This window comes from Hyla sarda, unplaced genomic scaffold (genome assembly GCF_029499605.1).
Source record: "Hyla sarda isolate aHylSar1 unplaced genomic scaffold, aHylSar1.hap1 scaffold_514, whole genome shotgun sequence".
Taxonomy (NCBI): Eukaryota; Metazoa; Chordata; class Amphibia; order Anura; family Hylidae; genus Hyla; species Hyla sarda.
The window spans coordinates 170,299-184,672 of record NW_026610525.1 but is presented as its reverse complement, the minus strand read 5'-3'; the positions used below and the strand labels follow the sequence as shown (position 1 = coordinate 184,672).

The following is a 14,374-nucleotide window of genomic DNA, read 5'->3' as shown; positions in this document are numbered from 1 at the left end:
CTTCAGCAGAACAGGGAGAGCGACCTCAGAAGACCTGGAGGACCAGAGCGCCACCACTGGACAGGAGAGGGGAGTGCGCTCTAGTCTCTTATTTTACAGCCCTCGGACAATGGATTTTGTTTTATAGAGAAATCTGAAAACTCCTATAATGTCTCCTCAGATGTTTCCCCAGATTATCTCCAGGAAATGGATTTTATTTCTCCATAGAATCTGGTGCGGTTTATCATCGTCTCCTCTTCTTCCCTTCAGGTTTCTCCAATCCAGGATCCTCTGCTGATATCTTCTATATAAGAGAATTCTCCTGGATGACCCATCAACCATGGAGAGAGACAGGAACAAGATGGCCGACAGGATCATAAACCTCACCCTACAGATACTCTTCCGGCTTACTGGAGAGGTGAGGGATTCTGGGAGTGATGTCACATGACCTCATTCTTATCTATGTAATAACAGATGGATATGACTGGAGAGGTGAGGGATTCTGGGAGTGATGTCACATGACCTCATTCTTATCTATGTAATAACAGATGGATATGACTGGAGAGGTGAGGGATTCTGGGAGTGATGTCACATGACCTCATTCTTATCTATGTAATAACAGATCGATATGACTGGAGAGGTGAGGGATTCTGGGAGTGATGTCACATGACCTCATTCTTATCTATGTAATAACAGATGGATATGACTGGAGAGGTGAGGGATGCTGGGAGTGATGTCACATGACCACATTCTTATCTATGTAATAACAGATGGATATGACTGGAGAGGTGAAGGATTCTGGGAGTGATATCACATGACCTCATTCTTATCTATATAATAACAGATGGATATGACTGGAGAGGTGAGGGATTCTGGGAGTGATGTCACATGACCTCATTCTTATCTATGTAATAACAGAAGGATATGACTGGAGAGATGAGGGATTCTGGGAGTGATGTCACATGACCACATTCTTATCTATGTAATAACAGATGGATATGACTGGAGAGGTGAGGGATTCTGGGAGTGATGTCACATGACCTCATTCTTATCTATGTAATAACAGATGGATATGACTGGAGAGGTGAGGGGTTCTGGGAGTGATGTCACATGACCTCATTCTTATCTATGTAATAACAGATGGATATGACTGGAGAGGTGAGGGGTTCTGGGAGTGATGTCACATGACCTCATTCTTATCTATGGAATAACAGATGGATATGACTGGAGAGGTGAGGGATTCTGGGAATGTATGTAGTGATATTAATGTGTCTCTCCATACACAGGATTACACAGTAGTGAAGAAGTCCTCTAGTGGACGCTGTTGGGCCCCTGTATGTGAAGGATGGGGTAGAACCCTGAGCCCAATCCTGGGGCCCCCACCTCACTCCCTGATACATGAGGAAATGGATGAACAGAAGATCCGAGAACTTATCAACAAGATGATGGAGCTGCTGACTGGAGAGGTGACCCTGCTGGGACATTATACAGTAATGGAGGGGTCTGGTGATGACTGGAGAGGTGACACTGCTGGGACATTATACAGTAATGGAGGGGTCTGGCGATGACTGGAGAGGTGACACTGCTGGGACATTATACAGTAATGGAGGGGTCTGGTGATGACTGGAGAGGTGACACTGCTGGGACATTATATAGTAATGGAGGGGTCTGGTGATGACTGGAGAGGTGACGCTGCTGGGACATTATACAGTAATGGAGGGGTCTGGTGATGACTGGAGAGGTGACACTGCTGGGAATGCTGGGACATTATACAGTAATGGAGGGGTCTGGTGATGACTGGAGAGGTGACACTGCTGGGAATGCTGGGACATTATACAGTAATGGAGGGGTCTGGTGATGACTGGAGAGGTGACACTGCTGGGAATGCTGGGACATTATACAGTAATGGAAGGGTCTGGTGATGACTGAAGAGGTGACACTGCTGGGACATTATACAGTAATGGAGGAGTCTGGTGATGACTGGAGAGGTGACACTGCTGGGACATTATACAGTAATGGAGGGGTCTGGTGATGACTGGAGAGGTGACACTGCTGGGACATTATACAGTAATGGAGGGGTCTGGTGATGACTGGAGAGGTGACACTGCTGGGAATGCTGGGACATTATACAGTAATGGAGGGGTCTGGTGATGACTGGAGAGGTGACACTGCTGGGACATTATACAGTAATGGAGGGGTCTGGTAATGACTGGAGAGGTGACACTGCTGGGACATTATACAGTAATGGAGGGGTCTGGTGATGACTGGAGAGGTGACACTGCTGGGACATTATACAGTAATGGAGGGGTCTGGTGATGACTGGAGAGGTGACACTGCTGGGACATTATACAGTAATGGAGGGGTCTGGTGATGACTGGAGAGGTGACACTGCTGGGACATTATACAGTAATGGAGGGGTCTGGTGATGACTGGAGAGGTGACACTGCTGGGACATTATACAGTAATGGAGGGGTCTGGTGATGACTGGAGAGGTGACACTGCTGGGACATTATACAGTAATGGAGGGGTCTGGTGATGACTGGAGAGGTGACACTGCTGGGAATGCTGGGACATTATACAGTAATGGAGGGGTCTGGTGATGACTGGAGAGGTGACACTGCTGAGACATTATACAGTAAAGGAGGGGTCTGGTGATGACTGGAGAGGTGACACTGCTGGGACATTATACAGTAATGGAGGGGTCTGGTGATGACTGGAGAGGTGACACTGCTGGGACATTATACAGTAATGGAGGGGTCTGTTGATGACTGGAGAGGTGACCCTGCTGGGACATTATACAGTAATGGAGGGGTCTGGTGATGACTGGAGAGGTGACACTGCTGGGAATGCTGGGACATTATACAGTAATGGAGGGGTCTGGTGATGACTGGAGAGGTGACACTGCTGGGACATTATACAGTAATGGAGGGGTCTGGTGATGACTGGAGAGGTGACACTGCTGGGAATGCTGGGACATTATACAGTAATGGAGGGGTCTGGTGATGACTGGAGAGGTGACACTGCTGGGAATGCTGGGGCATTATACAGTAATGGAGGAGTCTGGTGATGACTGGAGAGGTGACACTGCTGGGAATGCTGGGACATTATACAGTAATGGAGGGGTCTGGTGATGACTGGAGAGGTGACACTGCTGGGACATTATACAGTAATGGAGGGGTCTGGTGATGATTAGAGAGGTGACACTGCAGGGACATTATACAGTAATGGAGGGGTCTGGTGATGACTGGAGAGGTGACCCTGCTGGGACATTATACAGTAATGGAGGGGTTTGGTGATGACTGGAGAGGTGACACTGCTTGGACTGCTGGGACATTATACAGTAATGGAGGGGTCTGGTGATGACTGGAGAGGTGACACTGCTGGGACATTATACAGTAATGGAGGGGTCTGGTGATGACTGGAGAGGTGACACTGCTGGGACATTATACAGTAATGGAGGGGTCTGGTGATGACTGGAGAGGTGACACTGCTGGGACATTATACAGTAATGGAGGGGTCTGGTGATGACTGGAGAGGTGACACTGCTGGGACATTATACAGTAATGGAGGGGTCTGGTGATGACTGGAGAGGTGACACTGCTGGGACATTATACAGTAATGGAGGGGTCTGGTGATGACTGGAGGTGACACTGCTGGGAATGCTGGGACATTATACAGTAATGGAGGGGTCTGGTGATGACTGGAGAGGTGACACTGCTGGGAATGCTGGGACATTATACAGTAATGGAGGGGTCTGGTGATGACTGGAGAGGTGACCCTGCTGGGACATTATACAGTAATGGAGGGGTCTGGTGATGACTGGAGAGGTGACACTGCTGGGACATTATACAGTAATGGAGGGGTCTGGTGATGACTGGAGAGGTGACACTGCTGGGACATTATACAGTAATGGAGGGGTCTGGTGATGACTGGAGAGGTGACACTGCTGGGACATTATACAGTAATGGAGGGGTCTGGTGATGACTGGAGAGGTGACACTGCTGGGAATGCTGGGACATTATACAGTAATGGAGGGGTCTGGTGATGACTGGAGAGGTGACACTGCTGGGAATGCTGGGACATTATACAGTAATGGAGGAGTCTGGTGATGACTGGAGAGGTGACACTGCTGGGAATGCTGGGACATTATACAGTAATGGAGGGGTCTGGTGATGACTGGAGAGGTGACACTGATGGGACATTATACAGTAATGGAGGGGTCTGGTGATGACTGGAGAGGTGACCCTGCTGGGACATCATACAGTAATGGAGGGGTCTGGTGATGACTGGAGAGGTGACCCTGCTGGGACATTATACAGTAATGGAGGGGTCTGGTGATGACTGGAGAGGTGACACTGCTGGGACATTATACAGTAATGGAGGGGTCTGGTGATGACTGGAGAGGTGACACTGCTGGGACATTATACAGTAATGGAGGGGTCTGGTGATGACTGGAGAGGTGACACTGCTGGGACATTATACAGTAATGGAGGGGTCTGGTGATGACTGGAGAGGTGACACTGCTGGGACATTATAAAGTAATGGAGGAGTCTGGTGATGACTGGAGAGGTGACACTGCTGGGACATTATACAGTAATGGAGGGGTCTGGTGATGACTGGAGAGGTGACACTGCTGGGACATTATACAGTAATGGAGGGGTCTGGTGATGACTGGAGAGGTGACACTCCTGGGACATTATACAGTAATGGAGGGGTCTGGTGATGACTGGAGAGGTGACACTGCTGGGACATTATACAGTAATGGAGGGGTCTGGTGATGACTGGAGAGGTGACACTGCTGGGACATTATACAGTAATGGAGGGGTCTGGTGATGACTGGAGAGGTGACACTGCTGGGAATGCTGGGACATTATACAGTAATGGAGGGGTCTGGTGATGACTGGAGAGGTGACACTGATGGGACATTATACAGTAATGGAGGGGTCTGGTGATGACTGGAGAGGTGACACTACTGGGACATTATACAGTAATGGAGGGGTCTGGTGATGATTAGAGAGGTGACACTGCAGGGACATTATACAGTAATGGAGGGGTCTGGTGATGACTGGAGAGGTGACACTACTGGGACATTATACAGTAATGGAGGGGTCTGGTGATGACTGGAGAGGTGACACTGCTGGGACATTATACAGTAATGGAGGGGTTTGGTGATGACTGGAGAGGTGACACTGCTGGGAATGCTGGGACATTATACAGTAATGGAGGGGTCTGGTGATGACTGGAGAGGTGACACTGCTGGGACATTATACAGTAATGGAGGGGTCTGGTGATGACTGGAGAGGTGACACTGCTGGGACATTATACAGTAATGGAGGGGTCTGGTGATGACTGGAGAGGTGACACTGCTGGGACATTATACAGTAATGGAGGGGTCTGGTGATGACTGGAGAGGTGACACTGCTGGGAATGCTGGGACATTATACAGTAATGGAGGGGTCTGGTGATGACTGGAGAGGTGACACTGCTGGGACATTATACAGTAATGGAGGGGTCTGGTGATGACTGGAGAGGTGACACTGCTGGGAATGCTGGGACATTATACAGTAATGGAGGGGTCTGGTGATGACTGGAGAGGTGACACTGCTGGGACATTATACAGTAATGGAGGGGTCTGGTGATGACTGGAGAGGTGACACTGCTGGGAATGCTGGGACATTATACAGTAATGGAGGGGTCTGGTGATGACTGGAGAGGTGACCCTGCTGGGACATTATACAGTAATGGAGGGGTCTGGTGATGACTGGAGAGGTGACACTGCTGGGACATTATACAGTAATGGAGGGGTCTGGTGATGACTGGAGAGGTGACACTGCTGGGACATTATACAGTAATGGAGGGGTCTGGTGATGACTGGAGAGGTGACACTGCTGGGAATGCTGGGACATTATACAGTAATGGAGGGGTCTGGTGATGACTGGAGAGGTGACACTGCTGGGACATTATACAGTAATGGAGGGGTCTGGTGATGACTGGAGAGGTGACACTGCTGGGACATTATACAGTAATGGAGGGGTCTGGTGATGACTGGAGAGGTGACCCTGCTGGGACATTATACAGTAATGGAGGGGTCTGGTGATGACTGGAGAGGTGACACTGCTGGGAATGCTGGGACATTATACAGTAATGGAGGGGTCTGGTGATGACTGGAGAGGTGACACTGCTGGGACATTATACAGTAATGGAGGGGTCTGGGGATGACTGGAGAGGTGACACTGCTGGGACATTATACAGTAATGGAGGGGTCTGGTGATGACTGGAGAGGTGACACTGCTGGGAATGCTGGGACATTATACAGTAATGGAGGGGTCTGGTGATGACTGGAGAGGTGACACTGCTGGGACATTATACAGTAATGGAGGGGTCTGGTGATGACTGGAGAGGTGACACTGCTGGGAATGCTGGGACATTATACAGTAATGGAGGAGTCTGGTGATGACTGGAGAGGTGACACTGCTGGGAATGCTGGGACATTATACAGTAATGGAGGGGTCTGGTGATGACTGGAGAGGTGACACTGATGGGACATTATACAGTAATGGAGGGGTCTGGTGATGACTGGAGAGGTGACACTGCTGGGACATTATACAGTAATGGAGGGGTCTGGTGATGACTGGAGAGGTGACCCTGCTGGGACATCATACAGTAATGGAGGGGTCTGGTGATGACTGGAGAGGTGACACTGCTGGGACATTATACAGTAATGGAGGGGTCTGGTGATGACTGGAGAGGTGACCCTGCTGGGACATCATACAGTAATGGAGGGGTCTGGTGATGACTGGAGAGGTGACAGTGCTCGGACATTATGCAGTAATGGAGGGGTCTGGTGATGACTGGAGAGGTGACACTGCTGGGACATTATACAGTAATGGAGGGGTCTGGTGATGACTGGAGAGGTGACACTGCTGGGACATTATACAGTAATGGAGGGGTCTGGTGATGACTGGAGAGGTGACACTGCTGGGACATTATAAAGTAATGGAGGAGTCTGGTGATGACTGGAGAGGTGACACTGCTGGGACATTATACAGTAATGGAGGGGTCTGGTGATGACTGGAGAGGTGACACTGCTGGGACATTATACAGTAATGGAGGAGTCTGGTGATGACTGGAGAGGTGACACTGCTGGGACATTATACAGTAATGGAGGGGTCTGGTGATGATTGGAGAGGTGACACTGCTGGGACATTATACAGTAATGGAGGGGTCTGGTGATGACTGGAGAGGTGACATTGCTGGGAATGCTGGGACATTATACAGTAATGGAGGGGTCTGGTGATGTCTGGAGAGGTGACACTGCTGGGACATTATACAGTAATGGAGGGGTCTGGTGATGACTGGAGAGGTGACACTGCTGGGACATTATACAGTAATGGAGGGGTCTGGTGATGACTGGAGAGGTGACATTGCTGGGAATGCTGGGACATTATACAGTAATGGAGGGGTCTGGTGATGACTGGAGAGGTGACACTGCTGGGACATTATACAGTAATGGAGGGGTCTGGTGATGACTGGAGAGGTGACATTGCTGGGAATGCTGGGACATTATACAGTAATGGAGGGGTCTGGTGATGACTGGAGAGGTGACACTGCTGGGACATTATACAGTAATGGAGGGGTCTGGTGATGACTGGAGAGGTGACCCTGCTGGGACATTATACAGTAATGGAGGGGTCTGGTGATGACTGGAGAGGTGACACTGCTGGGAACGCTGGGACATTATACAGTAATGGAGGGGTCTGGTGATGACTGGAGAGGTGACACTGCTGGGAATGCTGGGACATTATACAGTAATGGAGGGGTCTGGTGATGACTGGAGAGGTGACACTGCTGGGAATGCTGGGACATTATACAGTAATGGAGGGGTCTGGTGATGACTGGAGAGGTGACACTGCTGGGACATTATACAGTAATGGAGGGGTCTGGTGATGACTGGAGAGGTGACACTGCTGGGACATTATACAGTAATGGAGGGGTCTGGTGATGACTGGAGAGGTGACACTGCTGGGACATTATACAGTAATGGAGGGGTCTGGTGATGACTGGAGAGGTGACACTGCTGGGAATGCTGGGACATTATACAGTAATGGAGGGGTCTGGTGATGACTGGAGAGGTGACACTGCTGGGACATTATACAGTAATGGAGGGGTCTGGGGATGACTGGAGAGGTGACACTGCTGGGACATTATACAGTAATGGAGGGGTCTGGTGATGACTGGAGAGGTGACACTGCTGGGAATGCTGGGACATTATACAGTAATGGAGGGGTCTGGTGATGACTGGAGAGGTGACACTGCTGGGAATGCTGGGACATTATACAGTAATGGAGGAGTCTGGTGATGACTGGAGAGGTGACACTGCTGGGAATGCTGGGACATTATACAGTAATGGAGGGGTCTGGTGATGACTGGAGAGGTGACACTGATGGGACATTATACAGTAAAGGAGGGGTCTGGTGATGACTGGAGAGGTGACCCTGCTGGGACATCATACAGTAATGGAGGGGTCTGGTGATGACTGGAGAGGTGACACTGCTGGGACATTATACAGTAATGGAGGGGTCTGGTGATGACTGGAGAGGTGACACTGCTGGGACATTATACAGTAATGGAGGGGTCTGGTGATGACTGGAGAGGTGGCACTGCTGGGACATTATATAGTAATGGAGGGGTCTGGTGATGACTGGAGAGGTGACACTGATGGGACATTATACAGTAATGGAGGGGTCTGGTGATGACTGGAGAGGTGACACTGCTGGGACATTATACAGTAATGGAGGGGTCTGGTGATGACTGGAGAGGTGACACTGCTGGGAATGCTGGGACATTGTACAGTAATGGAGGGGTCTGGTGATGACTGGAGAGGTGACACTGCTGGGACATTATAAAGTAATGGAGGAGTCTGGTGATGACTGGAGAGGTGACACTGCTCGGACATTATACAGTAATGGAGGGGTCTGGTGATGACTGGAGAGGTGACACTGCTGGGACATGATACAGTAATGGAGGGGTCTGGTGATGACTGGAGAGGTGACACTGCTGGGACATTATACAGTAATGGAGGGGTCTGGTGATGACTGGAGAGGTAACACTGCTGGGACATTATACAGTAATGGAGGGGTCTGGTGATGACTGGAGAGGTGACACTGCTGGGACATTATACAGTAATGGAGGGGTCTGGTGATGACTGGAGAGGTGACACTGCTGGGAATGCTGGAACATTATACAGTAATGGAGGGGTCTGGTGATGACTGGAGAGGTGACACTGCTGGGACATTATACAGTAATGGAGGGGTCTGGTGATGACTGGAGAGGTGACACTGCTGGGACATTATACAGTAATGGAGGGGTCTGGTGATGACTGGAGAGGTGACACTGCTGGGACATTATACAGTAATGGAGGGGTCTGGTGATGACTGGAGAGGTGACACTGCTGGGACATTATACAGTAATGGAGGGGTCTGGTGATGACTGGAGAGGTGACCCTGCTGGGACATTATAAAGTAATGGAGGAGTCTGGTGATGACTGGAGAGGTGACACTGCTGGGACATTATATAGTAATGGAGGGGTCTGGTGATGACTGGAGAGGTGACACTGCTGGGACATTATACAGTAATGGAGGGGTCTGGTGATGACTGGAGAGGTGACACTGCTGGGACATTATACAGTAATGGAGGGGTCTGGTGATGACTGGAGAGGTGACACTGCTGGGACATTATACAGTAATGGAGGGGTCTGGTGATGACTGGAGAGGTGACACTGCTGGGACATTATACAGTAATGGAGGGGTCTGGTGATGACTGGAGAGGTGACACTGCTGGGACATTATACAGTAATGGAGGGGTCTGGTGATGACTGGAGAGGTGACACTGCTGGGACATTATACAGTAATGGAGGGGTCTGGTGATGACTGGAGAGGTGACACTGCTGGGAATGCTGGGACATTATACAGTAATGGAGGGGTCTGGTGATGATTAGAGAGGTGACACTGCTGGGAATGCTGGGACATTATACAGTAACACCACTGGAGGGGTCGGGGTGATGACTGTATCATTATGTGTCAGGTTCCTATAAGGTGTCAGGACGTGGCGGTCTATTTCTCCATGGAGGAGTGGGAGTATGTAGAAGGACACAAGGATCAGTACAAGGATCAGGTCATGATGGAGGATCAGCAGCCCCTCACATCACCAGGTAATAGACATGACTATATACACACGTCCTCTCATTATTTGTATGTAAAGAATGAATTCAGTCTCTCTATGTGTTCCCTACAGTCAGATCCAGTAAGAGAACAGCACCAGAGAGGTGTCCCCGCCCTCTTCTTCCACAGGATGATCAGGTAGATGGAGATATTCCCTATGATCTGTAGAAGGGCTGTGAAGCTCTTGTGGTCAGTCCCCTCACCCTCCATGACTCCTCATCTCCTGCTCATCTATAACATCCCACGTGACTTCTCCTACTGTCTGATGACGTTTACTATATTTCTTCCAAATCTTATGAATTAGGGTGAAGATCCGAACAATATTAATGTTCCAGAGTCAGATGTGAGCGGTGATGAGCAGTATAAGGAGGACATTCCTACAGGGAAAGAAAATGCTACAGACGTAAAGGAAGAAGAAGAGACAGATGTGAGCGGTGATGAGCAGTATAAGGAGGAGATTCCTACAGGGAAAGAAAATGTTATAGACGTAAAGGAAGAAGAAGAGACAGATGTGAGCGGTGATGAGCAGTATAAGGAGGACATTCCTACAAGTAACCTCTCTGGTGAGTATTACCTACTAAATGCAGAGAAGAGTCTCGGCCCGGTGCACAAAGTACTAGGGTGGGGGGGGAGGGTGATTGGGCCTCTAAACATCAGAAATGCCCAGCAAAACAGTTTAAATCCTGCAGCCATTAGTGAATGCAGCATTCAAAAGGTTAAATGAAAACCAGCACCGGATTGGTCTTCCATGTCGGTCTTTACCCTCAGATCTCTAGCTCTGCCCATACTTCCTCACCCGACCCATGATGTAAACGTATGTTTTCGGTCGTGAACGAGTTAAAGGGGTACTCCGGTGGAAAACTTTTTTTTTTTTTTAAATCAACTGGTACCAGAAAGTTATACAGATTTGTAAATAATTTCTATTAAAAACTCTTCCAGTACTTATTAGCTGCTGAATACTACAGAGGAAATTATTTTCTTTTTGGAACACAGTGCTCTCTGCTGACATCACGACCACAGTGCTCTCTGCTGACACCTCTGTTCATTTTAGGAACTGTCCAGAGCAGGATATGTTTTCTATGGGGATTTTCTCCTACACTGGACAGTTCTTAAAATGGACAGAGATGTCAGCAGAGAGCACTGTGGTCGTGATGTCAGCAGAGAGCTTTGTGTTCCAAAAAGAAAAGAATTTCCTCTGTAGTATTCAGCAGCTAATAAGTACTGGAAGGATTACGATTTTTTTTATTGAAGTAATTTACAAATCTGTTTAACTTTCTGGCACCAGTTGATATAATAAAAAAGTTTTTCACCTGAGTACCCCTTTAAGGGAGGACCCTGTAGTAGAATTTCTAGAAGAATCATAATTTATTAGGGAAAGGTGAAGGGTCGGGTGTTTATTACCTCAAAACATTGAGAATATTAGAGATTGAACAATACCCCGAACCCCTTATAATGTAAAAACAACAATTTCCGCCTCCTAATTTTCCTGTAAACACGAGTGCGATGTCCTGTAATCGAGACTGAATCCCTGCAAATCCATCACTTCAAAAATTACAGCGCAACGTGTCAACGTTTGTTCTTTTTGGTGTTTGTGATGTAGTGTGATGCTTTTATTTCCACAAAATTTCGTGGCGCAACAAGTTTTTACTATGTCCCCCGTTATTTTCGATTCCACTTTTGTTGCCGATGATTTTACATGGTGCGTGTATCTTTACTGACCACAGGTTTAGATACATTGTATATAGTGACCGGGGGGAGACTTTCTGGATACATTGTATATTGTGACTGGGGGGGGGGGGGGGGGAGGAAGTGTAAATAATATAATCTGTGTTATTCTCTGCAGATTCTTGTACCAGGAGATCAGAGGAGAATCTTATATCTTCAGATTATAAAGCAGATGATGATATCACACAAGATACATATGAAGAACATTCCATTATCCCAGATACACCCTCAGCCCTTCACAGCCAAGATCTGTCATCTCATCCTTATATACAGGTCCTGTCTTCTCATTCATCACAGGATGTTCTGCAAAATAAAAGCCACAGAAGGGGTGTTGGACATCAACGAGCTCATACAGGAAAGAAACCATATTCATGCTCAGAATGTGGGAAATGTTTTACCCAAAAATCTAATCTTGTTAGACATAAGAGAAATCACACAGGGGAGAAACCATTTTCATGTCCAGAATGTGGAAAGTGTTTTACCCATAAATCAAATCTTGTTAAACATAAGAAAACTCACACAGGAGAGAAGCCCTTTTCATGTTTAGCATGTGGTAAATGTTTTACTCAGCAATCACATGTTGTTGTACATCAGAGAACTCACACAGGAGAAAAGCCATTTTCATGTTCAGAATGTGAGAAATCTTTTGCTTGCAAATCACATCTTGTTCAGCATCAAAAAAATCACACAGGAGAGAAGCCAATTCCATGTTCAGAATGTGGAAAATGCTTTACTTGGAAATCAGATCTTGTTAAACATCAGAGAACTCACACAGGGGAGAAGCCATTTCCGTGTCCAGAATGTGGAAAATGCTTTACTCGGAAATCGGATATTGTTAAACATCAGAAAATTCACACAGGGGTGAAGCCGTATTCATGTTCAGAATGTGGCAAATGTTTTACTCAAAATTATCATCTTGCTGAACATCAGAGAACTCACACAGGAGAGAAGCCATTTCCGTGTTCAGAATGTGGAAAATGCTTTACCTGGAAATCGGATCTTGTTAAACATCAGAAAACTCACACAGGGGAGAAGCCATATTCATGTTCAGAATGTGGGAAATGTTTTACTCGGAAAGCAACTCTTCTTATACACCAAAGAGCTCACACTGGAAAGTAACCTTCCAACTTGTCAAATAGTACAAATACTACGACCATTGCAGTCAGAGTCACAAGAAAGAGTAATAAACTAACATTGAAAAAGTATGAGTGTTCCCAAAAAAATACTCAACCAAGTACTAGAATATTGTACCCTAATGTATATATATATACACCCTGTTCCAAATTATTATGAACATTTTTATTTAAGTGTCTCAAAGATTAAATATTTAGTTTTTCAGTGTAACTTATGGATACATTGGCCGGCGTTTATCATTCTAGATGTGAGGCTAGGTTTCCACTTGGTTCTTTTTGTACACCTAAAAAAACGCCAGAAAAACTGCCGCAGGTTTTTCCTTAGTTTTGGCAATTTTTCTGGTGTTTTTCCTGGTGTGTGGAAACAGCCAAATGTGTACCCTGTTGCAGTTTTTTCACTGTCTTCTGGGTACTACTCTATGGGTCGGATGCTGAGTGTAAAGAGATGAGGAAGGATATATAACATCACTACTCACCTCCCCCGCCGTATAGTATACAGGGGGGCATAGTGTACCCGTGTATACTATACAGGAGCCGGGAATCCTGTCACCAGACTGACTCCCTACTCCTATAGTCCCTTTGTGCGGAATACAGAATATACAGCTATCTACAGATAGCTGTATATAGTGTATACAGAACAGGAGATCCACTTACCCTCCTCGCTCCCTGTCCCCGTCGGGTTTGTGTAGATCCGCCCTATTGATGACATCATTAGGGGGCAGTGCTACAGACGGGAGTTAGACTAGTAAGCCTCTGTTCACATTGTCCTTTTTGTATAATGTGAACAGACCCTTCTGGCAGTGTCTTCCCAGATAGGGAGACTCCAACTGTTACTAAACTACAACTCCCAGCATGCCCAGACAGCCAAAGGCTGTCTAATAGACGGAATCCATTACTAAGCCGGGGCTTAGCCCCAAAAACCGCTGACGCTAACCCCCAATTATTACCCCGGTACCCACCGCCACAGGGGTGCCGGGAAGAGCCGGTACCAACATGCCTGGAGCATTAAAAATGGCTCTCCTGGGCCTAGGCGGTAACAGGCTGGTGTTATTTAGGCTGGGGAGGGCCAGTAACAATGGTCCTCGCCCACCCTGGTAATGTCAGGCTGTTGCTGTTTGGTTGGTATTGTGCTGAGAATGAAAATACGGGGAACCCTATGCAGTTTTTTTTTTTTTTTCTTCATTTATTTATGGGAGAAAAAAAAAAGCATAGGGTTTTCTGCATATTCAGTATCAGCCAGATACCAACAAAGCAGCAACAGCCTGACATTACCAGGGTGGGTGAGGACCATTGTTACTGGCCCTCCCCAGCCTAAAT

The 14,374-nt window shown here is 47.5% G+C and overlaps 1 protein-coding gene across 1 annotated transcript; it reads left to right on the top strand.

Annotated features, from left to right (window-relative positions):
* The first annotated feature begins 1,367 nt into the window (after window positions 1-1,367).
* On the top strand, window positions 1,368-13,375 carry LOC130338143 (gastrula zinc finger protein XlCGF57.1-like). The gene is made up of 5 exons (XM_056553972.1): window positions 1,368-1,445; window positions 10,063-10,189; window positions 10,273-10,337; window positions 10,504-10,762; window positions 12,043-13,375. The coding sequence occupies exons 1-5, from the start codon at window positions 1,386-1,388 to the stop codon at window positions 13,041-13,043; spliced, it is 1,512 nt and encodes a 503-aa protein (XP_056409947.1). The 5' UTR covers window positions 1,368-1,385; the 3' UTR covers window positions 13,044-13,375.
* Window positions 13,376-14,374: the final 999 nt, after the last annotated feature.